General features: G+C 36.5%; 2 protein-coding genes, 2 long non-coding RNA genes and 1 pseudogene across 5 annotated transcripts in view; 2 read left to right on the top strand and 3 right to left on the bottom strand.

Annotated features, from left to right (window-relative positions):
• Positions 1-25,781, bottom strand: part of LOC113680733 (EGF and laminin G domain-containing protein) — a 438,917-nt gene that overhangs the window by 285,929 nt on the left and 127,207 nt on the right. The gene's annotated exons all lie outside the window — the stretch shown is intronic.
• LOC113672087 (uncharacterized) lies at positions 11,506-22,364 on the bottom strand (annotated as a pseudogene). Its single transcript, XR_016185399.1, has 10 exons — positions 21,792-22,364; positions 20,272-21,234; positions 19,777-19,824; positions 15,624-15,794; positions 14,995-15,159; positions 14,345-14,701; positions 14,047-14,100; positions 13,240-13,711; positions 12,351-12,509; positions 11,506-12,315 (listed from the first exon to the last, which is right to left on the bottom strand). The product of XR_016185399.1 is annotated as an uncharacterized LOC113672087 (transcript).
• Positions 16,383-17,834, bottom strand: LOC149049340 (uncharacterized). Its single transcript, XR_016184701.1, has 2 exons — positions 17,013-17,834; positions 16,383-16,835 (listed from the first exon to the last, which is right to left on the bottom strand). It is a non-coding gene; the product is annotated as an uncharacterized LOC149049340 (long non-coding RNA).
• LOC149049341 (uncharacterized) lies at positions 17,844-19,279 on the top strand. Its single transcript, XR_016184700.1, has 2 exons — positions 17,844-18,226; positions 18,714-19,279. It is a non-coding gene; the product is annotated as an uncharacterized LOC149049341 (long non-coding RNA).
• On the top strand, positions 22,122-25,312 carry LOC113678643 (uncharacterized). The gene is made up of 5 exons (XM_089202359.1): positions 22,122-22,271; positions 22,403-22,655; positions 23,646-23,766; positions 24,001-24,335; positions 24,931-25,312. Exons 1-5 carry the CDS (start codon positions 22,122-22,124, stop codon positions 25,185-25,187), a joined length of 1,116 nt encoding a protein of 371 aa, XP_089058485.1. The 3' UTR covers positions 25,188-25,312.

The following is a 25,781-nucleotide window of genomic DNA, read 5'->3' on the forward strand; positions in this document are numbered from 1 at the left end:
ATTCATCTATTTCTCCATCCTTAAAAAATATAGGTTACTATCTATTACTCCTCGCTGATTGAATTTGTCTTTTTAAGGAAATTAAAGCTTTGGGGGGCTTTCAAGCTTTGAGGGATTTTGGAGAAAGGTTAAATATTGTTCCTTTTATTATTTCGAAGTATCCTGAATGTTTTAAACGCGAAGACATATGACAGAAATGAAGGCAAGTGACTGAAATTTCTCTTTCCCCCTAGCAGTTCTTCCCAGTTTCCTGTAGGCAATCAACATCGACCTGCTGCCATCACAAATATCTCGTGAGGATCTAGTTTCTCTTTTATTCAAAAATTTTCCTCAGTCTTTACCAGCAACTCCACTGTGGACACAACAAAGAATAACTAATGCTAACAAAGCTAAGCTTACGAGCGACTTCATCACGCCGCCATACAACATTTAAAGAAAAAGAACGCTTCTGTTACTGGTGATTGGGGTCAGTTTTACATCTAATTATTAGAGAGCTTATATATTATGGAACGTTAGTCTGTCTCTGAAATTACTTTTCTTGAGTCAAGGAATAAAAATCAAGGCAATTTTAGAACATCACGCTGCATGGGTAGGGCGGACGTGCAAGTGAAAAAAAATCGTTCTTAAAATAAGCGGAGTTTTCACGGACCGATAACTAAGAAACAACTACTGAAGCAAAATTATGCTGTCACACTCAGTGAGCCGGTGGAACGTTTCGTGTCGCGGAAAAAGCTCTTCTAGGAAAGCAAAGCAGAACGAGATAAGACACAAAGACAAAGACTATCACGGATGTCACGTATGTTTGGTCCTTGACGGCAAAACACATGGTAAGTCAACAATTGTCTCTGAGCTAAACAACTTAAGGAGAAATTAGTTATAAGCTTATTGCGAAGTACCTAAGGTTTACTTTTTATCGCAAGAAATAAGCCCTAGCCAGCGATTCTCATATTGACCACCACTTAAAAGCATATCTTTTAAGTTCCTCATTAGAGGAAAACATGTACACGTATATTATCATTCTCCTTTACCCTGAATTAACGGAATAGTCCAATACGTTTACACAAAGAGGTACTTAATAATAGCTATGCTTTCAAATGGTGGTCAATACTAATGAGCACATAATTCATTAATTAATTGGGTGTGAAATGAAAGCTATTTGTAAATGCGCTAAACTTTGTGGATTGACGGCTAAAAGCTAAAATAAAATATTGAATCACTCCTCTTTAGCTTTTAGCCGTAAATCCACAAAGTTCAGCGCATTTACAAATAGCTTTCTTGTTGCGTTCATTCCTACATCCAGATTTTACAGGACTGATTTCTGAGGGCTGTGAAGTGACGGACGAACCCATTGTGAAACTTTTGTTTTTCGAATCAGTAATCACTACATGATTCTCTCAGTCAGGAGAATACTAGAAGCTACCTATGTCATGAAGGTCAAATTATTTATTCGTTCCCACGGGTTGAACAATTGAGTCATGCGTGTGAAATGACTTCTCAGAAATACAGGAACTTTATGGTGCAATCAATTAACTTTGTCAAATTTGTTTTCTTCATCTGTGATGAATTGTCTTAGCTTAATTGATCACAAGTACACATTTTTCACTCAATTTTTAAAAGCCCTTATCCATCATTTAAGAATGGATTGATTGTATAGGAAAAGATTACATAATGGTTACTCTTGGCGAAAAAGGTTGGCTGATGCAATAAGTGATCATGTCATGATTCTCTTAGTCAAGAGAATACTAGAATTTATTTGTATAATGAAGGTCAAATTATTGATTCTCGCGGGTTCGAAAATTTCGTCATGCGTGGAAATCATTTCTCAGAAATACAGAAACATTATGATGCAATTAATGCACTTTGTCGGATCTGTTTTCCTCAACTGGGAGAGCAATTGTCTTAGCTCAACTGATCACAAATGTACACATTTTTTCACTCAGTTTTTTAAAAACCCCCATTTGAGAATGGATTGATTGTACTGGGAAAAAATTTACATAATGGTTACTCTTGGGGGAAAAGGTTGACTAATGGATGACCCTCCCCCCCTCCCCCCCTCCCTCTCTCCCTGAGAAGTCAATCCTCCATTTACCTTTATCTATTCCTTTAATCCTGTTTAAAAGAACGATTTTCACGGTCGGCTCCATAAAGAGTAGATAATGGATAATGAAGTAAAAGCCTATAGCATTACTGTATCTACTCGATTACGCCCCTACCCCCGAATAATCGAACTAACAAACGACTACTGAAGCAAAATTATACCGTCACACTTAGTGAGCTGGTTGAAGGTTCCGTGTCGCCGAAAAAGCTCTTCTAGAAAAGCGAAACGAAACGAGACAAAAAGAAAGACACAAAAGGCGAAGACTATCATTGACGCAATGTGAAGGCAAACTGGTGGAACCAAGAGAAGTTACTTAAACAGTAATTACCACACTGAAACCACTAATGACATCCTGAAGACATATTAGAGTTCACGTTTTATTCTAGAGCGCGGTTTTGTGGAATTTCCGCATTTTAAAAAACAAAATGTCGAGTGAAACTTACGTCCAAACATCGATTGGAGCACAAATACCCTCTTTGGAGTATAGAATTATGTTACTGTCTCACTGAACTGCATTTCTCCTCCTCGCTTTCCTTCTGAGTATAGTTTTAGGGCTCCATCTCTTGGAAAAGGCCCCAATTTCTAGATCAAACCCTGGAGTTATTGCAATACTTTCACGGTACAAATGTGGTGATAATTATCCCTCTTCCTTTTCCTTTTTTGTGCCAAACGCAATTCAAACATATCTCTCGATGCTAACGTTCATCAAATATTACATTGCTAATATAACCTATAACAATTCCATAGGGTTTATAGATTTTTCACTTTGCAGTAAAAAGCATAATAATCCGTGGTTTAAAAGCATTTTTCTATTTTTAGAATTTTTTTAATTTAAGCAGTAATTTCATCTTAAAAACCGCCAGGAGTTATCAGTACCCGTACAGCTCTTTCTCTATACACGATTATGATCGCTGATCAGCTGCATTTGTAACACCTACATATAAACTCCTATATCAGAGCTTCCTTATTACTCGTCTGTTACATGGCGATTTTATCCCGCCATTCTCGCTTGTTAGAAACCTTAGTAGCACGTAGTAGTAGCAGTAGTAGTAGTAGCACGACGGAATTTTTTTTTTTCGCGCGGTGAAACGTCTCACGCGTTAATTTGGTAGCTACAGGAAGTGCACATTTCCTTTTCTCCTTTTATCCCATTGTTTCCATTTACCAAAACTTCATCTAATCTAAGGAGTTTTTCCATGAAAACGTCCACCCAACTCATTAAGTATGACGTGCGCAGATGTCCTTGACTGCAGAAGAAAGACATTCTCTTTATTGGTTGATGCAAGGGGATGACGCAAGGTCTCAACGCAACACGCTGAGACAGACTATAAAATGGGCGACCACGTTTTTACTCCTCATTCCTTGAACGATTTGCATCACTGAAAGGTATCTGTTTCACCGAGCAGAAGAGTTCGTCCAGAGATCAACCAAATGAAGCAGAATGGAACGTCTGTCTATAACTTTAGTCTGCACGGAAACGGTACATTCAGGGTGAATTTTGACTGTTACACGGCCAGACCTCATTTTATTATTGTGTTAGACGATAAGTCGTCAATGACGTTGCCAAAGACGTCGTCAGAGACGTTGCCAGAGACGTCGTCAAAGACGTCGCCAAAGACATTGCCGAAGACGTCGTCAAAGACGTTACCAAAGACGTTACCAAAGACGTACGACGATCTAAGCGTTGATCAAATTGGAGAGGTAATCAGCTTAGCCCTGCAGATGGTCAATAAGTACTCTCTTGATAAATCAAGGCCTGTTTTGTCCCAGCACTGTGGTACATGGTACAGTTCGAAGCATAACTATCATGCTCATCTTTGTGTAAATACAGAGACATATCTCAATATCTTGGGGAGTAAAAGAAACGAGCTCAACGATTGGCCCCATAATGATCAAGACATTAGGAAGTATCCAATTAATGGAATGGTTGACGAAATAAAAAAAATCACCAAAGCTAAAAAGCTCAAGGACGTTGGGGAGTGGACCGACAACGTTCTTTTTCACCCATCAGAACCAAGAGTTGGATTTGTAGACGAGAAGTCAAATAAACCAACTAACCCTAAAGCTTGGTACGAAGTTCAACAAAAATTGATGTTATACGCACTTCAAGAGGATCTTCTTGGGGGAGGAAAGGATCTCCCTAAGGGAGAAAAGGATTATCACGGATGTCACGTATGTTTGGTCCTCGACGGCGAAACACATGGTAAGTCAACACTGTCTCTGAGCTAAACAACTTAAGGAGAAATTAGTTATAAGCTCATTGCGGAGTACCTAAGGTTTACTTTTCATCACAAGAAATAAGCATTAGCGAGCGATTCTTTTCCTTTCGTTTCCACTTCAACGTCCGCATCTATCGCTAGAATATAAAATTACAACAGGTTAATGATGCAGCTCCTAAGGATTCCCGTGCTGATTCAAGTCAATTATAATTTCCTTTCGTTTTGAATAGGAGCTCATTTTTTGTAGCTTATGATAAAATTACGCTGAAGTCGAAAAAAAACAATTGAACAATATTTAGTTGTTCTAGCATAATTAGAGAACTAAAATAGAGATGTTAGTGGACTTTCACATTACCTGAATATTCGTTGCCGAAAGGAAACTGTTATGGAAAAGCATACCCCGCTATGATTTCATTGAACAAATTACGAAATACATCTAAACTGAATAACCTTCTCCACTCAAGTACAATGCATTTCATACGTAAATGGAAGAGAGCACAAGTTCCAGTTCAAAATATATTAAAGTTCCAGTTCTCTAGGTACATCCAGGTGGGAAGGAGTAGTCGCCATTAAACTGACATATGCACCCAATCGGTTTCAGTTACTCCTGTTACACTTCAAATTTGTGTTTCGTATCTGAAGTTATTCAATCACATTTATTCGACTTTTCAGGCTTCAAAGATATAGCCAGTTCCAAGTGCCTTGTTGGCTTCATTGAAGTAGCTGGATCGAAGTTCTACCGAGATCTCTGTCCAAATAAAGAGAGGAAACCTTGGTTTGATCGTTTCCAAAAAGTTAGTCGTGGCTATTCACCATGGTGAGCATGGTGCTCATCGTAAAACTTGACCACTGCTTTAGCACATTTCTTTTTATGATAAGATTAGTTTTGTCTAATATTTTTACTTATTCAATCTTATAGCCGTTCAAGTATTCGCTGATATGTGATAGCAGATCCACTCTGATCTGTTGGCAAAAAGTAACGCACGGGTTCCCAGATTAACAAATGGATGAAAACAAGTCAAATGATTTAGAGATAAGCGAAGATCGAGGAATTTTAATTGCCTTCATGTAATCAACAAACTTTTTGGATATAGATCAGAAGTATCGTGATTTTGTGTTAAGTTCTTTTATTTGGATATGCATCCAGGAAAGTTGTAGCACTTTGGAATATATTTAATCGCAATACGCTGATACAGATGGTCCATGACGGATGACTTTCGCAAAGTGAAATGATGTATAAGAGTCAGAGATCATTTTGAAATACCAGATACCTCGTCAGAGTGTAACTGAGTTTTAACAGGCACCAAGTAGTAAATGGAATAAAACATCATTTTTAAAATTATTGGTGCTCAAAGCGTGTTTTTTTTTCTTTGAATCTGTTGACATTAGAGTCTCCACAAAGACATCTATCATTGATCCGGTGTGGATCATTTTTTTGCCAAATGCGTTGACATCATAATTGCCACGTAGTTCCCAGTCAGAGAAGTATCCATTTACAAAATACATCTAGTTGCGTATCTTAATCTTTACGGTTGATCGATAACAAGTGTGCATGTTTGGGGTGATTCTATTTATCTTCTAAGCTTTTAACCGTAAATCCACTTAGTTCAGTCGCATCTTCGAATAGCTTTTAGATGTTACATCAACATTCCTGAAGGCTGTAAAGTCACGGACGAACCTATTGTGAAGCTTTTGTTTTTCAAATCAGTAATCACTACATAATTCTCTCAGTCAGGAGAATACTATTCATTCGTTCCCACGGGTTGAAAAATTGAGTCATGCGTGTCAAATGACTTCTCAGAAATACAGGAACTTTATGATGCAATCAATTAACTTTGTCGAATTTGTTTTCCTCATCTGGGAGAGGAATTGTCTTAGCTTAATTGATCACTTATGTGTACATTTTTCACTCAATTTTTAAAAACCACCATACATCATTTAAGAATGGATTGATTGAATAGGAAAAAAATTCATAATGGTTACTCTTAGCGAAAAAGGTTGACTGATGCAATCAGTAATCATTACATGATTCTCTCAGTCAAGGGAATACTAGAATCTATTTCTATGATGAAAGTCTAATTATTGATCCTCGTGAGTTCGAAAATTTCGTCATGCGTGAGAAATCATTTCTCAGAAAAACGTGAAGTCTTGGATGCAATCAATGCATTTGTCGAATTTGTTTGCAGTCATGCATATAAAATAGGTCCGCAATGCGTACATGTGTGGCTAACGAAATTGAGTTGCTTTTTAGTGTCTGGTGTCTCATTGGGTTTTTATTAGAAGAGCTAATATCTGATTACCATTAGATAGTTTTCAATATTGATCCTGTTCATCAATAACACAAGACAACTAGCGTACAAAGGTCCTGAAATGTTCATTCTGAAGATGAGAGTTATTGGCCAAACTTTGTTATGGAGGTCTCATTTTGACAACAAAAGTTGCACATGTAACCTGAGGATTTAAGGAACTGAAAAAATATCAGCATAATTTCCCATAGTGGTCTGATAGATTCAGTCATGATTATGTTTACGTAACGAAGTGGAATTGACTTCTGAAGTTTGTAGGTTGATTGTCTTTTCCTAAGCAAATGATTTGAAATGAACTCTAGGGAAGAATTTCATATGAATATTTTTGACATTTTGTGTACCAGTACACAAGGACAAAACTTTGGAGAAGGGCAGGGACATTCGGGAAATAATGTAATCTGCACTAGAAGCCATTGGGAGCTTGATTTGGTTTGAATGTATGACTAATTTTGGACAATACATACATTTAAAGTAACACAATGCTGGGTGTAGGTTTCTTTTGTCCATTAGGGCATAAAGTTCAACTTTCAGTTGGTTGAGAGCAAAACATTTACTATAATTATTGTATTTAGATTTTGTGGGACTGTATTTTCAATAAACAACACAAAAAATTTAGTACTCTGAAGTAACATTACATTAACGTTGCTAATAATTTTTAACCCAATAAGATTTATAATTTGACCTGAAGGTTTTATTTAACAGAAAGTTCAATAGAGATAGTCAGTGCCGCCATAATAGATTTCAGGAACAGTACTCAGAGGCAAAACTTAAATGCAGCAAGTTCAATGTACAGGCAAATGCATGATGGTATCATATGATTTAAACTACAAGAAGCTTTCAAGTTTTCTTATTATTGAAATTGTAATTTCATGCTAGTGAGTCTACCAAATACAAGTTATGTGGAGAGATGAATGGGTGAACTTGACATCATCATGCAAATGGTCGGCTTAACATCATCATGCAAAGTGCTACCTTACAAAAAGATCCAAAACAAACATGGTAAGCAACTGAACTTCATGTATCACTTTGTGTTGGAGCATACAAGAGGACTTGTGAGATCTGCTTCACTCTCATTTGCCAGAACAAGATTGAACTTCTGGTACCAATCAAAATTCAGAATGAGTGTGACAGTTTGGAACTGATCTGTTAAGACTGTGCTTTTAAGGGGTCTACAGATGTGATTAGAACCCTGGGTCTCCGAGGATACCTGATAGCTATCTAATCCACATCAAGAAGCTCTAACTTTTAACTATAAACGTAACAATTGTCAGTTCCATTCAACTGTCTTCATAAAAACTCAACAAAGTCTAAGCTAAGTTAATTAAAGTGTACTTAGGTATTCCAAATAGGCAGAAGTATCTAAGCTTTTGTGTAAATCTCATTGGTTTCTAATGTGATCTATTGTTGCTGAGCCTAGTTTATATTATTTTGTACATGAGTTATTACTTTTTCACTAATGATAAATGAAAAAGGTACCTAGCTATTTTCAGCTGATCAAAAAAGTGTAATTTTTCATGTATATCAGTATTGTGATGAATTCACCAAACCAAACAAGTAACTGAAAAGGAATTGTAGTCTACCAAATAAAGGCCTAATACACATGTATTGCCATCAAGTATAGATACCAATGCTTATCTGAACCATTATGAAGAGAATCTAGAAGACTGCAAAACTTGAAGGAAGTCATTAAATGTTAAGGTCTGAATAATTCTGGCCATAACTTGGAAAACATAACACTAATCACATTTCAGTTAACATTAAAGCACTAGGCTTCTATTCATATTTTAATAAAAGCAAAACCACCTTGTTACTGAGTTTCAATGGATTACTCCCCAAAGTTTGGAAACAATCACAATAGACATTTAGCACCATGTTAACAACAAACTGCAGACTTTAAGGTTAGGTGTTAGATGTTTGTGACTTTTATTGGTTTAGCTATGTAAACATGAAAGTATAATTTCATTTAAAGAGGCTGTCAAATTGAATTTCCAGACAACAGCTGTGTTTGATTTTCTAATGGCAACAAAAAAGTCCTATTTTCACTACTGGCCAAAAATGGTTTATTCTATTTGTATTCAATGACACGTAATGCCATGGGTGGCAGGGTATTCTGCAGTTTGACCAAAATTTTATCTTTGCATGTACTGAAAAGAATGGTTAGGTAATTTTCTTACTGAGCATATGGTATAGACAGAAATTCAGGATAAAAAAATGTTCCGGTAAATGACTCACATGAAATGTGACCACACAGAGAATCAATAATGACTCCTAAGTTTCAAGGTGGCATGACCTGTACTAAAGGTCCAGACCATGAAATGTTGGCCTGTGAGAGCACAACTCCATGCTGTAATCCACACTTAGAAGACAAGCCGACTGTAGGAAAGCTGGCATGTGAAATCTAAGCAACAAAGATGAATGAAAAACGATAAAAAAACGTGTGTTACAGCCACCATTGCAAAATGGTCGCTTTCTGAAGCTGTGAAGCTTAGGTAACTTAGCTGAGCATAGACTGGAACCTATCTTTGACAATAGTAAACCACGTGACAAGCACTCTGTTCACTGTGACAAGTCCAGCCAGGAATAAGTATCTTGGACCATGCATAGCGTGGTTTACACTTCATGTAAACCACACAAAAACAGTTACAGGATAAATCAATAATTGCATAAAAACTTAGACAAATGCAAGCACAAAAAACAAAGTTTATTTCCAACAGAAAGCCTAGGTGAACACAATTATGCATCTAGTTTCATTCTGATATTGATGTTGGTTTAACAGTCTCTTCTCTTTACATTCTGCTGACTCATTTGCAATTTTTTGTCTTTGATACTGAGATTGGGTTACCAGCCTCTTTTTTCTTGATTCAGAAGATTCGTTTGCACGTTTCTTTTCCCTGTTCAAAGGCTGTTGGGCCTGCCTCTTTTCCCTAGATTCCTCACTTCCATAATTTTACCCTTCTTCATTTCTCATACTCATGTCTAGCAATCAATTGTGTTTCTTTTTCTTCTGGCATTTCAGTTTAAGACTTTTGCTTCCTTTTCATATGTTGTGTTTGGTTTCTTTTATTTCTGAAAGGCAAATGTTCAATTTTTGGACTCGTGAACATTTTGCAAATCAAGTTCATTATCTCTGGCAAAGACACCTTTAATTTCAAAAGGAACAAACCCTAGTTGTAAGCAGGAAATGTTCAAATATGATACAAGGTTTTCAATTCCTTCAATGGTAAGCAAAGTACATTTCCTAAATGAGTGGGGCATCCCATGCAAATCCCTGGAATGAGTATCAAAAATTTTAAAGCTTTGTTCTGAATTCTTAATCATTGCAAAAGTATTTATTCCAATTGTTAACAAACAATTGTAGTTAAATTGACAATTTGAAAACACTTCTGTCAGAGAATTCTTAAGAGACATGTATGGTCCATTATTTGATGTCATGAACAAACTTCCTGCTAATGACTCACTATATTCTAATGTGTATACATTATTGTAAATTGAAACAAAGCATGAAACATCAGTTAACAGTAAGTAATCATTTGTCTGGACAGAACATCTAATAGAAGTACAAATTATTTCCAATGGTAAGAATAATATTCAAAATGAAAGAAGTCCACAAATTGATATCTTCTATGTAATGATAAATAATAGCAGTAAGTGACATTGCTACACATTGCTTACCAGCATTTTCACCAAAAAGAGTTTCATTTCCTTGACTGTAGTCAGCACATTGTTCTTGTTGGATCGATGACATCAAATATTGTAGGGCCTGGATTTTCCTCTACATCATTTGCCTGCCTTATAAGCAATGGAATATAGGCATTGTAGGAAATCATTTGTGAAAACCAAAACATCACATCATTCCACATTTTGTGTTGTCCAACAACTTGTTTCGATACTGGCAAGTAAAATACATTTAAATAGAACATCACAAACATTAAACTCCAACAATGATCATTAAAACGTGATAAGATATCTTTGGTTTTCACGAAATTGTCATGAGAGCCAATACTTGACCGGTATTCACAGGAAAAAATACCAAAAATCCAATCTCTTTTTTACTTGTTTTTTCCCTGGATTCATCAATATCCATGTTCAGATGAAAGCCAAGTTTGGATTGAACCTGGATTTTTCTTGGATTATTTTGTTCAGTATCGAAAATCAGTGATTTTTCCTGCTCTGGATATTAAAAAACAGGCTTCAACCTGGATTTTTAGAAAACCAAGAGGCTGCACTCTGTTTTATTTATTATCCAGGTTTGGTAAATCAGTCTGGATTACTAAATATCCTGATTGACAAACACCAAATCTGGATAATTTACTTGCCAAAACTGGTTTTTTCCTGAACCCAAACCTGGATAAGAGTAAAAACAACTGAGTGGGATTTAACAATCCATTTTCTTTGTTATCCAGGTTTGGTAAATCAGTCTGGATTACTAAATATCCTGATTCACAAATGCCAAATCTGGATAATTTACTTGCCAATTATGTTTTTTCCCAAATCCAAACCTGGATAAAAGCAAACCAACAGTGGAATTTAACAATCCTTTTTCTTTGTTATCCAGGTTTGGTTAATCAGTTTGGATTACTAAATATCCTGATTTACAAACACCAAATCTGGATAATTTACTTGCCAATTATGTTTTTTTCCCAAATCCAAACCTGGATAAGAATAAAAACAACAGTGGACTTTCACAATCCTTTTCTTTGTTATTTAGGATTGGTAAATCAGTCTGGATTACTAAATATCCTAATTTACAAACACCAAATCTGGATAATTAACTTGCCATGCAGATGGCTTTTTTCCAAACCCAAACCTGGATAATAAGCAAAATCAAGAAGTAATGTAACAAACCTTCATTATCCAGATTTGGTAAATTACTCTGGGTTTTTAGAGAATTACATGTATACCAGTTAACATAACCTAAATCTGAATGTATTTGCCACTCCTAATTAATCCAAAGTTCTGTTCCACCTTCTTGAAAAATATCCAATAATTAATGGAAACAATAAAGATTACTGAGTGTATAAAATAGATACACCCCACTATAAAATGAAGGTGTGCTGAACAGTATTTAGGCATCTTTCCAAGCAGTGCCAACCCATTCTCCATCAACAATGGACACAATGCTTTTGAAATGGATTGTCTCCTTCCTTTGTGGTCTCTCCCTTATCCAGAGATTATTGTCATCAAAATGGGAATGTTTTACATAGAAAAATCCTCCAACAGTCAGTGCACGGTAGTTCACATCTGTAACCAATGCCCTCCAAAGTTCCTCATCCTGACCAGTTACAGAAACAAAATCGCCAACTTCAGGGTAGACAGGCACAATTACCTTGGGGAGATTCACATCTTCCCTGAATGGATCCACCACTGCATATTTGTTACCTGTATCTGGAAACAGCATGATCTCTCTTCTAAGGTCTTTCAAACTTAAGCAAATTGAAGAGTTTGCAGGTTGAATGTACCGAGTATCACTAACAGGATGCCTTGTAACCTCACCACCAGGGTTTATGATCAGTTCAAAAGTCACACCAAGGACAAGAGATTGATAGGCATCTTTAACTTTAATCATGTAGAAGTCTTGTATTTGCAAAAATACTTCCGCCCCTTCTTGAACTGCAGAAACGAAGTCTCCTTTCCTGTAAAGCTTTCCACCCAATGGTTTGCAATGCATGGGAAGGAATGCACTGCGAAAGCACTGACAACAGCTTCGCTGAGATCGTCTGCTGTAACATGCTCCAAATATTCTAGAACAGTTTGTCTCTTTTGATATGACATTATGTGGATTTGGCCAGAACCAATTAACACTCCTTGATTTACTTTATCAGCAAGAGGCCCTCCTGAACAAAGCGTTAAGAGGTACTTGGCCTCTTCCAAAGACGATGCAGTTACCTTAATCATTGATTAGAAAACAGAAGGAAAGTTAAGTGATAGCCTGCAAATTATGAATTTGATAGCTGTAGTATAGTTACACAGACCACTTTATTGCATTATAAGTATCAAGGCTGCGCCGTAAGAAAAATTACAAGGAGCCTAGAAGTTCCAACCTATGAGATCCAGGGCACGCAGCATACAGCTTGAAAAAGTAAGTTTATCGGTTGTCCAAAGGCAAATGTTAGTTGCGTAAAGCACCAGGGCACCCTTAGAGCACAGCCCTGGTTATAGTTATAAGTTAGATGAGATTGCTTACTGCTATTGCTTACAAAAGGAAGGTATGTGTTACATGTAATTGTGTAATATTGTTATAGCTTCCATTCTTGCAGAGCATGCAGTCCTCTTGCCACAAAATTTTCATGTCCACATGATTCGTGGGTATGCTTGCTATATGCAGGCTATATTGTTCTGACTACATTGGATACAGGTATTAAATATTTTTAAAATAATGTTTATCGCATTTAACTAAGTTTGGACAAAGTTTGGGTCCAAGAATTTACAGAAAGAGTGTATAGTTCAACAGTGCTTGAGATTGAGGTTACCTTGAGTTCAGATGTCAAATTATTAGTCAACAGCACATCCAAATAACTCAGCTGCAGGTGACTGTGAGTGTTTTCCAATTAATTATATTGTTACTAGGTCACAACAATGCTTAATGATAGAATAAAATACTTTATATTATAGTCACCTTCTCCTTGTCCCTAGCCCATGTCATTCTGGTTCTTTCTGATGAGATCAGCTTAAGGTCTGGTTGAAATTTGAGGAATTCTCTTTGACATTCCCTACGAGCAAAGGATTTTTCAATATGCTTCTTGTTGCTGCTTTGCTTTACATAACGCTTCACAGCTCTTTCAAATTGGAAACACCAGAAATTATCTGGTGCAGAAAACCGCAAGATGTCATCAGGAAAGTGTGTCAGGTTGTGAAGGTTGATAACACATGCATTAGCTCCATACTGCTCTTCGCACAAAATGCAATATCTGTAAGCAAGACATCTAAAGTTCTCAATCATTTCATCCGTCCAGCCATAATTCTCCCTGAATTGAAGATAAATTCTACCATTCTGGGAACAGGTGCCCAAAGTTTTAATTCTTCCTCGGGAAGTATTCCATGGAAAACAAATTCTGATGCTGGAAAAGCCAGTTTTTTATATTCCTCAGCTGTAAAAGGATAATGAGTAGTAGGTGTCAAAGTATTACTAGGAAGAAGGATAATTTGCAAGATTAAGGCCTAAGGGAAAACAGCAGCTGCATGCAGGCACTTACAGACATTCTATATTATTTATCAGTTGGATTTGATGAGTAGAGTAGGGATTGATTTGTTTCCTCATTTTTACTATGGTTTTATGTCAAGCAGGAATGGGTGAATACTTTAATGTGTAAAAAGTCTAAAAAAATGTGGATTAGTTATGTTAAAATATTATGATGTACCCAAAACAAAATTACTGACTATTAAATTAAAGAGGCTCCCTACAACAGCTCAAAGCAGTCTGTACCTTTCCAGTAACCCATTGAGTTAACATCCAGAGGTAAGCGAGATGCACGATAATCTGTAAAAAAAATAGTAATCCTTAATAACACACCACCTCACGAGCACATTTTAATAATGTTTCATAATAATAAATTGATTTTTTTTCTCTCAAACACTGTGGCATTAACATTAACTGAAGGTATAGTTAAATGATTTCCTTGTACCACCAAAATGACTTGTTATTCTGGCTTGAAAAGTTGACCACTTCACCGATTTCCTCACAAGATATTATAAGTAGTTGAAAACATTATATCATTAATTACCAACAGTCCACGGCATTTTTGACAAATTAGTGTTGAGATCCTTTTTGTCCAAATGACCCTGAGTAATCCATCTCTCAATATGATTCTTGACAACATTAAGAGGCAGCAGGTGCATAGCATCAAAGACAGTGTCTCTGAGAACATCGAATCCATAGAGGGGATACAACCTGTGAAGCACTGACAGTCCTAGAAGACCACTGTCCCTGCTCATTCTTTGAAAATAGGTGGGCCTTTCTTCCTCTTCTAATGTCTGCATCATTGGAAGTTCTTCTTCGAGCAATCTCTTTCGATGTGGGTGTCTATATTGTTCTCTGAAATTTGGATAGTAGTTGTGCATGTGCTCGCTAAGCCAGGTACCTACAAGGGAAAACAAAAATAACAATGTTCATCCTTGTAAATAGACATGTTTTCAAGTGTTTTAAACTAAATTGTAATGTAAGATTAAGCAAGGATAATTGTCATTTAAGAAAAATAGTTCAGGCAAGTCAAATGGCCAATGGACTAGAATTGAACTATTATGTAACCCTTGTAAAATATTACATCCTAATTATAATATCAAATAAGGATTCCAGTTTTATTAGTTTTAAATATGCTATAAAAATATCTAAATCAATGGATCTAGTTACCTTACACAATCCTACACCACCTACCACATATATGACATCTTCGACATCCTTTCTTGCCTCCAGCTCCCTTAGCCTTGCACACTTCACACTGTGCAGGATGATCTCCTGTCCAAAGCAGCAAGATGTGCCGGATTGTTATTTCACCTGGTGGGAAATATGGAATTGATCCTGCATAGTTCAATTGATATCCTGAAAGCATAAGAATGTTATATCATGCAGTAAGAATTAACATGTTTATAAAGGTACATGTAGTATCAAATGATAAATAAACAATAGCCTCCATTTGGGAAGAAAATTTGCCCGGATATTTGTCCGAGGACATTATCTGTTCGCTTTGATGGATTATAACTTTAATTATTATGAACTATTGTTTTAAAGTGGCCACATGGTTCCTTTTTGTCTGTTTCCTTTGAGAATTTATGGGACTCAGCAAAGCATGTGCCATTTTCCTGCTGTAAGCATTTATAACCGACGAGCAATAACTGCATGTAAGGCTTCTGAATCAGGAGCTATAACTTCGCTTATCATTACAACTACAAGGAGTGTAACAATTGACAACAGTGATGGAATTAGAACTACTTAGTAACACATGCATGACTGTGTTGCAATCATAGTCATGTAAATATTTGTCTACACCTAATTATTAAGTTTACCTTCAATAAATCCTGCCTCTATATCACTGATAAGTGGTTCAAGGAAGGGGTCAAGACTCTTTGGCTGTCCATCAGGGAGGTCATAAGAGGGTACAAATCCAACTGTGTAAACTTCGCTAGTTTGTAGGCGCTCTTCCTTTGTCATTGTTGCCACTGACACCTCTATTGCACCTTTTAAAGCATAGCAAAGTTTCAATGAGGCAGTGTATACATGGTGTATCCCTTGCGAACTGAATTCCCAGTTTTCTGGGAATTCCTAGGAATTCCTAGGAATTCCTAGGAATTCTCAAAAATTCCCAATTATGCAAATGACCCTTGCAAACCGAATTCCCAGTTTTCTGGGAATTTCTGGGAATTCCTAGGAATTCCTAGGAATTCCTAAAAATTCCTAGGAATTCCTAGGAATTCCTAGGAATTCTCAAAAATTCCCAACTATGCAAATTAACTCTGATTTAAAAAGCTTGGAATTACTGGGAATTTCTGGGAAAGGAAGACTCCAGTTTTGTGAGGACTTGGAATCCCTAGGAATTCCTAGGAATTCTCAGCTTTACAAACTACCTATAATTTAAGAAGTGTGGAACTCTTGGGAATTTCTGGGAATTGAATTTGAGGCAATTTTAATACCCTGAGGTCCACATAAATTCTAAGAAATTCTCAATACCTTGAATGTGAAGGTTTTAAGAAAAAGAGTAATTTCAGAGGCTTAAAACTTTGGCTCAATAAAAGGTATGCTATACAAAACTTACCAAGAGATATACATACATGTACATGTTTATAACTTAAAGATCATGAAATTTATTACTCAAACTAAGTTTTAGTAAATCTTTACATTAATATGGATTTTCTCATGAACCAGCTGTCAGTTATGTTAAATGGAAATTGCCAACTTCTACAATAATTAACAATAATTACATTGTTATCTTACTTCCCTAACCTACATTACTGGTTGCCTTTGTTAGAAAACCTTGGAACAGTCAAGCTCAGTTGCCTCAAACGCTGTCAGAGACTTTTTGTTGACAATACTTTTAGTAGAAATTTCATGCCTTAGACAAACAAATTCAACACCTAATTAATCTTTCTTTTTTCATGATTGTTGTTGCTGCTTTTTTTTTTTCAGTTTTTTGCTCTATTTTCATGACTAATTGCTGTAATTTGTTTTGCTGTTTTTATTCTTACAAAACATTTTTGTAAGAAAAGGGGAACATTGACTACCTCTGTCTTGTCTGCATGCCAAATGTTTGCAAAGTGTGTGGATGATCCACAAGTATTGGAACTCTTACAAAAATGTTTTGTATATGTTCCAATACTTGTGGATCATCCACACACTTTGCAAACATTTGGCATGCAGACAAGACAGAGGTAGTCAATGTTCCCTTAGAGGAAAAACACCTTTTATATGACGTCTTCAATTTACTTTATTTGAAACTCTGATCTGAAAATATTTGTCAACAAGACTTGTTAGTAGTGAGAAGTACCAACCAAGTTTCCTTTCATAACTTAATTTCTTAAATGTCCCAATCACTGGATCTCCCAAAAAAATATTATATCTTTTTATTTTTGGTGCAAATTACAAGTCCTTCTTTATATAAAAATGAAAAGTGATAGTCACACTTCAATAATAACAGCTCTTAAGTTTACTTGTTGTTCTTCTCTGTCTGTCAGCTATCAACAAGATTGTTTTATACTTCGGGCAGTGCATAACTATTTGTGGACCAGAGTTCCAACGCACCTCTGTAATCGCATATAGCTACTCCTGTCTCTTGTACAAATGTTTCTCCTTTGTAAGACGCACTGTACTCTGTTGTCAATACTGCTTTAAGTTCATTGGAAACGACTGACTGAGGAATCGAGATGGCGGTGTTGGAACGTGTTGCTGAACGCTTGCTACGGTCAAGCTTTGTAGATTTAGGTACTGGTACACTGGGATCATCTATGTATCCCTTATACTTCCGAATGTGGTATCCTTCTTTTATAAGTATGAGGGTAAAAGACGATTTGTAGTCGCATTCAAAACTGTGATTGGCTTGTGTTATTTCTCACCTTGGCCATTAACACAACTCAAGTGAGTTTCGAGTCTTTGTTTCCTCGACAACTTTCGGCCACAAATCGTGCATTTGTAATACGATCGATTCTTTTCGATTATTTCTACATAGAGTGAGCTCACATCTTTATTTGTATCACCAAGCTATCCATTTTCTAGAAGCAGAGAACCGGTCGTCGGAGAAGTCAGAATAAAGTTAGGCGCTTCTCTTAACACTGCAATCGGCAAGCCAGCGGATTCACTTTGCTAGCCAATTACAAGTCCTAAAAGATCCACGTGATCATGCCCGTGATCGGAAACAAAGAAGACTCCATTTGGCGCTCATCTTTGAATGTACTTTGGATCGGTTGATCGCTTTCCTCAACTGTTTTGCTTAATATAACATTTCTAAAGATAGCTTATATTGTGGTTCAATGGGAAAACGAGAATAGTGTGAGTGTTGTAAAAGAAAAGAAAGTCGTTGGCGCCGTGGAGTTAAAAGAAGGGACAACAGTTGACATATTGACTGGTACAAACAAGGGTCGAGTGGCCATCTGTAAAGCTACGATTTTGAAAGTTTGTGGTGAGTAAAAATTGCGATATTCGTTACGTGATCAAAATCTTATAAAAGAATAGATGTAGCGGGTTGAATTAAGCTTACGTAACGCTCGGCGCAACTGAAACTAGAATAATTCTGAGAATCGAATCGGTCACTTGCATGCCGCAGTTTCTTAAGCTTATGCTTTACAATGAAATAAACCTATCAGTAAGGTTTCAAGACTCCTCTAGTCACGTTTGGGAACATTCAAGATTCATAATAGGAACTGTTATTAAACAAACCTTAGTACATAAAGAAGCCCTCCTGGGTAAAAACAAAATAATGTATTCAGCCCTTTTTTAGTAAAATCCATGAGAGAGATGTACTAACTCCAATATAAAAGTCACTCAATATAACAGAGATTTCTCAATTTGAGAATCCAATGAATGCCCTTTTCCTCATAGCCATCTTAAAAGCCTGGTCTGAGCTTTAAATATACATATTTTAATATATTATTTTTTTTCAAATTCAGATGTCAAGGAATCCAGATACAAAATGGTCAAGGTTCTTGTTGACAACCTCATTCAAGGCCAACTCATTGTGAGCCCAGGAAAAAAAATACAAACAGTACAAACAGCAGCTAAGTTTGCAGTTTAGGATAACTTCATTCTAATTTATTGTTACAGTTACAACAAGATTTTAATCAAAAAATCAATTTTATTTGTCTGTAATTAGCCCCTTCACTCCCAAGAGTGCTTGGTTTTCAAATATAACTTAAGATATTGTATTTTATGGAAAAGAATCAACAGATTTTATTCACAATTTGTGTCAAACCAAATTTAATGATTGATTAGAACTATTTTATATGAATAGCTGTAATTGAGGATTAATCTGTATGAAGTTTTCAAGAAAAGAAAAATAAATCAAATTCCATCCTAATATTACCACACATTGATGTTATTTAATCAAAAATATTTTACATGTAAGCCTTAATTAAGCTTCTAAATAAATTTCATTGAATACTTGAATTTTAGCTGGGTTTTTTTTAATTTAAAGTATTTATTTTATATCATTAGCCTCAAATTTTTGCTTAAAATTCCCAGTAATTCTTAAACATTCCCAAAAATTCCCAAAAATTCCCAGAAATTCCCAGAAATTCCTAGAAATTTTTTAGATTTACAGCTTTTCAGGGAAAGTCATTGGTTCTCTGAGTTGGAATTCCTAGGAATTCCAAGTCCTGTTGGCTATAAACTTGGAATTTCTGGGAATTTCTGGGAATTTCTGGGAATTTCTAGGAATTTCTAGGTTTTTAGAACCAGAGTTGTTATGGTTGGGAATTCCTAGGAATTCCTAGGAAGTCCCAGTCCGAATTTACCGTGAAAATTCACACCTTTATTCCTAGGAATTCCTAGGAATTCCTAGGAATAAATTCCTAGGAATTCCTAGGAAAATCCTAGGAATTCCTAGGAATTCCAAAAGCCATTTCGCAAGGGATGGACAACCAACAAAAGTTTGTGTTATTGCAATCTGCTGGAATCCTTTAATAAGTAAATCTCATTTCATTAACAGTCAATGATGTTAGGGTACTACCTTACCAGTACTACGTGTTCTGCTTCCAAATGGTTGGAAGCCATCCCAGTGGCCTGAAAATTCAAAAAAGTTTGTCTTGTTATTTTTAATTAAACTAGTACTTGTTTAAAAACTAGAATAATATTATTGTTCAACTTACAAATGTATTAAAGGAGAAACACAGATATCTCAATCATACATATTTTTGCAAGAGGGTACTGAGGAATAATATCACAAGAGAGATTCTCCTCCCCAAAGTAATTCTTCTAGTAGACTACTTTGATTTTGGCATAAAGGGGAATAAAGGGAAGAAATCAGGGAAGGAAGTCAAAATAAATCTAGGAACATCCTAAGACTCATTAAAACTACTGAAAGCATAAGTTTCAAGCAGGAAATATTATGATTTTGGCTGAAAAAGTTAACATCTATTTTACACTATTAATGTGATCCCCTTCAAACCAACCATATACTGACAGACATAACATTTTTATGCTTACTAGTGTATAAACCAATTTTCTTACCAATGTATCCTATATTCCTGGGATCACCACTGACATACTTAGGGTGATGATCAAATCTAGTGCAGCAACTGACGCAAAACAATTCTCTACTTCCATCAGCCTTTGTAGGGGCTTGCGATATTTCCTGTGCACTGATGATATTTTTGCAACCCTGTCTGACACATCTTGCAGGCAAACACCATGTTTCATCAGGATTCCAAAACCAAGCCAACTCAGAAAATCTTGTACCATCCCATACCTCCTTTTTAATGCTCCATCCGTCATTACCTCCATTTATCCAGTGTTCTTTTTCCACCCAGTGGGCCGTCATCTTTTCACACATCTGTTGATCTGCAACCCATAACTTAACTTTGCTACGTAATCCAAGATAATAATACTTTATAGTTCCTGCTTCTCCACAAAAGCGGCACTTTTCAGTTGCAGACTCCATAATGTCCCAGTGGTTTTTATGTGCTCCACTCAAGCAAATAAAGTATTCTTTAGCATCTTCATACCCTACATCATCAAGAAATTTTTTGGCTTGTTCCCAGTCCTTGGGCCACCTTATTTTCATTGTGTGGTCTTCTTCATCTATTTCCTTTCCTCTGCAATACATACGGCGAGCATAGCAAAGCAGGTCTTCTACAGTGTGTAATGAAGAACCTGTTCTTACACTAAGTTCAATTGCTTCAAATATGCACTTTACAATGGCATACTTTAATTTCTGATCTTCAGTATCAGGAGCAGTTCCTCCATTGTCATCCCCATTTATGCCATTACCATCATCTCTAATATCATCCACACCTTCAAAGTCCATTGGGGGGTCCACATCCTCAACATCAGAAAGGTTTTGATGTTGAGGAGAACAAATTTGTTCAAAGTTTTCAGTTGCATCTTCATCTTCTACTTCTTCAGTGGCCAGATTGGTTGAGGTACCACACTGCAAACTTACTGTTTCCTCTTGCAAACCAGTGAATTGGTAATCTGTAAAAAAATTAATGCATTTATGTTACTTTTTAAAAACCAAGTATAAAATAAAAAATAAGTCTATACTGAGAATTATCATCAGGAACTCGAGGAACTGCAATTGTTTATGTTTGCAACAATCTCACTATGACATTTCTACATTGAACTCAATTCTCCTCGAAAAAAAAATCCAAACATGATCATCACAATACACAGTTTAAACAATGCTCCCGGAAAACGTGAAACTATAAAGCCTGGAAATAAAACACGTGTTTTTGGAACCGTTTCGCGCGGACTGAAAGTTGATTCGCCCGATAGTGGATGTTTAGAACGATAAATTACATGTTGTCTTGCCTGCCACTTTTAGCTTGCTTTGCATTGAATTGGCAGCGGATGTGAAGAACGACAAATACATCTTTGGAAGTTAAGTTTTGGCAGGTTATATGTTTGGTGCGCTTGGAACCGACCTTTATTCCGGGCGAATCATCTTTTAGGGGCGAAACGGTTCCGGGCGAAATGACCACAGTTCGACAAAAGTGAATATAAAAAACAAGTTCATAATTTGAGCAAATTACCTGCTACACTGACTGCATTGGAGGCTTCCAAATTCCTCTCAAATTCTAAGTGGGATATTTAGGTTCGGTAATTCACAGGTTTTCCATTGCAGGAACTGCAGCAACAGTGAACATGAACTGTTTTCTTGGCAGAACAAAAGCAGAGAGAAGATGGCTGTCTCTTTCCTCCCTCTGCCATGTTTGCAACTTGAATTACAAGCCATACAGCGGTGTCATTCATTAATGACACCTCAGGTGTGTTTACAAGAAGTAACATTTGTTTTGAACCAATCAGAGCGAATCACGGCACGCCAAAACTAGCGGGAAATATTACTGTTTATGCCATATGTCATGGCGGCTGTTAAGGCGAAGATGTGTCGTTCTTCTCTGAAGGCAATGGTTTCGTCCCCAGTTTGTGATGAAGAGGAAAATTCTGACCTAGATTCGTCTTGCAGCACATTATCGGTAGATGAGAGCGAGAATAGTCCACCTCAATCTCAAGTGACGCCAGTGATGCTAAAAAGAACTACGAGCACGGGTTTTACTCCGAGCGTGGTGGCCGTGGATCAAAGAGAAGATGTCTAAGATCCGAGAGGTAAGTTCCCGCCAAAACAGTTTTGCTTTCTGACTAGTCAACTTCTTCTGCCCGGTTCTTAGTTTCTTTTGTTCTTGCTTTTTTTTCAGACTGGGATGTTCAGCGTGTCAAGGTCTGGGCAAAAGCGCTATTTAATGATGAAGGCATAGGTAGAAAATTCGAGGAAGAAGAAATCGAGGGGCGTACACTGCAGTCTGAACGCATCTTGTCCGATGCATCGATGGACAACCTTGGATTATCAACAATTGGAAAGAAGGAAAAATTTGCCACTGCCGTCCAGAATCTTTTCGGTAAATTTATCAAAGTCACAATAATGATAATACAGTCAGTTTTTATTTTTGAGGTTTCTTCAAGTTCTGAATAGACCCTTTCACGGTTTCTGGCGCCATCTTTGTTGTGGGCAAAATTTACAGCCAAAGTATGGGAAAAGTTAGGAGTTCGAAGCACAATAACTTAAAGAAAATTAACACTCTGCAATTTCTATGAATAACAAGGTAAACGTACCTAGCAAAATATTTTATTGGGTTAAATGTGAAGGACACATACATGCTGGGAAGCGAGAAATCGCATTTCTAGTTTTTCATACAAATGCTCCTAAACTTCTTCGCGCTAACGGCGGCTCAGTTTTCAGACAAATGTATGTAAAAACAAAATCCTTACGTTTTTCCAGCGAGTTTATATTCCTCAAATTTGGTCAGTAAACTCTTTTACCTGGTATCTTGAGTTTGTAATTCAAAAATATTTCGGAATTAGAATTTTCCGTGAATTATTAGACATTAGATTGCTCACTTTTCCCATACATTTACTGTAAATTTTGCTGTGTTTGCCCCCAAACAAGATGGCATCAGAAACCGTGAAAGGGTCTATTTTGGTTATCTGCAAAAGGTGACATTTGCAAATATTTTGTGCATATATTGTGTTCCCATAATACCAAACTGGTTTTATTAGTTTATAATCTGGAGGTGCTTCCAAAAACTACAGCAAAAATACTGAGATACACCAAAATGGTTGCTTCTTCTTGCTGATATGCATGCACTACTTGAGACTGGAGACCAACTTACTTTGAGTGAGATTGCACCGTTACATTTAGTTAACTTTCCAGTGAGTTTAAAACGAAAACTGAACGGTCTCATGCTGTAATTAAATACACAAATGCATAAGTTTTAAAGGCGAGTATAAATTACAAACCTGTACCTTTTCTGCAGGGCAGAAAAGACCTTGTTTCCTAGTGTAATGAGAATAACATGACAGTTGGGAATTTTTCTACAGGCAGTGTTGTTAATCACGAGCGAAAAAACCCAAGCTAGTGTGTACAGAAAGGTTTAAAGATATCGACAGAATTCTTACAAACAAGGAAAAGGACACATTGACCTCTTTAGACCGCAGTGTCTACAATACGAAGTAAGTTGGATTAAAACATATTGATGCCCCAGTTGTGTTGTGATTTTCCTTAGGTGACCTACAAACTATTGATTCTCTTTGCTATTAACACATCCATGGAAATGCTGAAAAATGGTTTCATTTGTTAGAGTTTATTCTTATTCCTTTTTATAGGTGTTATGCAGAAAGAAAGAAAAAAAAGTTCAGTAGTGATAGAATTCTGGATGCCCTCATAATCTCATTTTGCATTCTTAGGAAGAAGAAAATCATTGCTTTTGCTAGGACTGTCTGGCCTGATGATCAACCCACCCCTTGGTTTAGAAACAGTGCAGAAAATTCAAAGAAGCTCCAAGAGATAACGAAGCAGTTGGCCGAAGATGAATCTTACACATTCCCCAGAGCAGGCTTAGGAATAAAAGCCATTGATGAAATTATTAGAAAGTACATGCAAGAGAGAAGGCGGAAAGAAAATGACCCATTAAGTTCACAGAGCGATCAGGACTCAAGCGAAAGTAGCAGTAAAGGTAGTCCTTCCATACTATCAGCACAGCAAGATAAAGTACAAAGCCATGAAGCCTATTTTATTGATGGTAAGTCATTGCTGTTCTCTTTTTTCTGTTGTCAGGGGATTGGTTTTCTTTTGCTAGTATCCAGTTCATTCACAGTTCATGTTATTTTCCCATGCACTATTACAAAACCAGTGCTTGACAAAATGACCAGATGACTGTTGCACAACATTAAAGCAAGGGAATTATGAAACCTTTCTTACAAGGATGAATTTCTCCCAGTTTTCCAGTTACATATATATACAGTATGCACTTCAGTGGTATAAATTTTAGTATGGTCTATATGTTGTGTCCTTGGACAAATGACTTTTCCTATGTTGACAATTGTACTATATCATAGACAAACTGTCAAATTTCAACTTAATTACCTTTTTTATTAAGGCAATTGGTTCACTATTTCTGGAATAACAATAATACAAGAGTCATCCTTAAGTTTGGTTCTACTGTTTGTGTTTATAGCACCTTGGGCTTGAGTATGTCATGAATGAGGAATTAAAGTCACCAACAGACTATCTATGAAACTTGTCAACACAAACTCTAGGGTAATGTCAATTTTTAATATCATAAAGCACTAATGACAGATAAAAAGCAATTGAATTTGGCTGTGGTCTTTTTTCAGGTCTGAGCTTGATGTCAGCAACTGCCATTCTTCTTGTCTGGTTTGGGAAAACAGCCAGCAATGAGATCCGACTTGATGATTTGAAAAAGGAAGCCAAGAACATGGGCATGACTTTGTTACGAAACAAAGACAAAAACACTTACCTACGAGCAGTGGCCTCATTTCTTGTGCAAAACAAAAAGGTTTCAATTACTGCTGGCGTAGCATTTGATAAGGTTTCTCAAGATAATGTCTCCATCAGTCAGGATGTCTCATGATCAGTTACTCAAAAACCTTGCTTATGACCAGTTCTTAGCTGCTTTGTGTTTTTTTTGCAAGCTGTTGTGTTGTGAATGAAAACTTCTCAAATAAGTTTTTTTCCAGTTTAAAGATGGACGTTTAAGTGAAAGGAATGCTGCACGGCAGTGTGATAGGCGTGCATAGGTAGCATCACTTAGAATGCAAACACCTGAATTTTCCTTCTGTGATACCTTAAGAATGCATTTTGATGTTTAAAGCCAAGGAGTGCTGTACAGGTGTGTGATAGGGATGTCCATGTAGTGGCCTTAAGATGAACATGTACAGGTAGTACTGAGCTTATTGGCTGGTTTATTGTATAATTAAATGTTTGACCGTTAAAGGAATACTTGGACTGCATTCTTTATTTTCTTTGCTGTTATTGACTTCGACAAGATGGAGATCTCATTAATCTCAGACTTGACATAAAATGTTTCATACAGGGAGGTGCCGTAATCCTTGGCTGGGTATACCATTTATTATTCATGGGTATCCCATAAATCCCTGACTGGTGGTGATCTCATTTTCCAAACATGGAGATCTCATAATATTTCAGTGATTTGTAATGACATTTT

Source organism: Pocillopora damicornis, chromosome 3, assembly GCF_964200805.1.
Source record: "Pocillopora damicornis chromosome 3, jaPocDami1.2, whole genome shotgun sequence".
Classification (NCBI taxonomy): Eukaryota; Metazoa; Cnidaria; class Anthozoa; order Scleractinia; family Pocilloporidae; genus Pocillopora; species Pocillopora damicornis.

Coding starts and splice junctions, on each gene's coding strand:
- LOC113678643 (XM_089202359.1), top strand. CDS start 22,122: ATGGCGGCTGTTAAGGCGAAGATGTGTCGTTCTTCTCTGAAGGCAATG. Junction 22,272..22,402: donor ATAGTCCACCTCAATCTCAA/GTGACGCCAGTG, acceptor CTTTCTGACTAG/TCAACTTCTTCTGCCCGGTT. Junction 23,767..24,000: donor CGCAGTGTCTACAATACGAA/GTAAGTTGGATT, acceptor TTGCATTCTTAG/GAAGAAGAAAATCATTGCTT.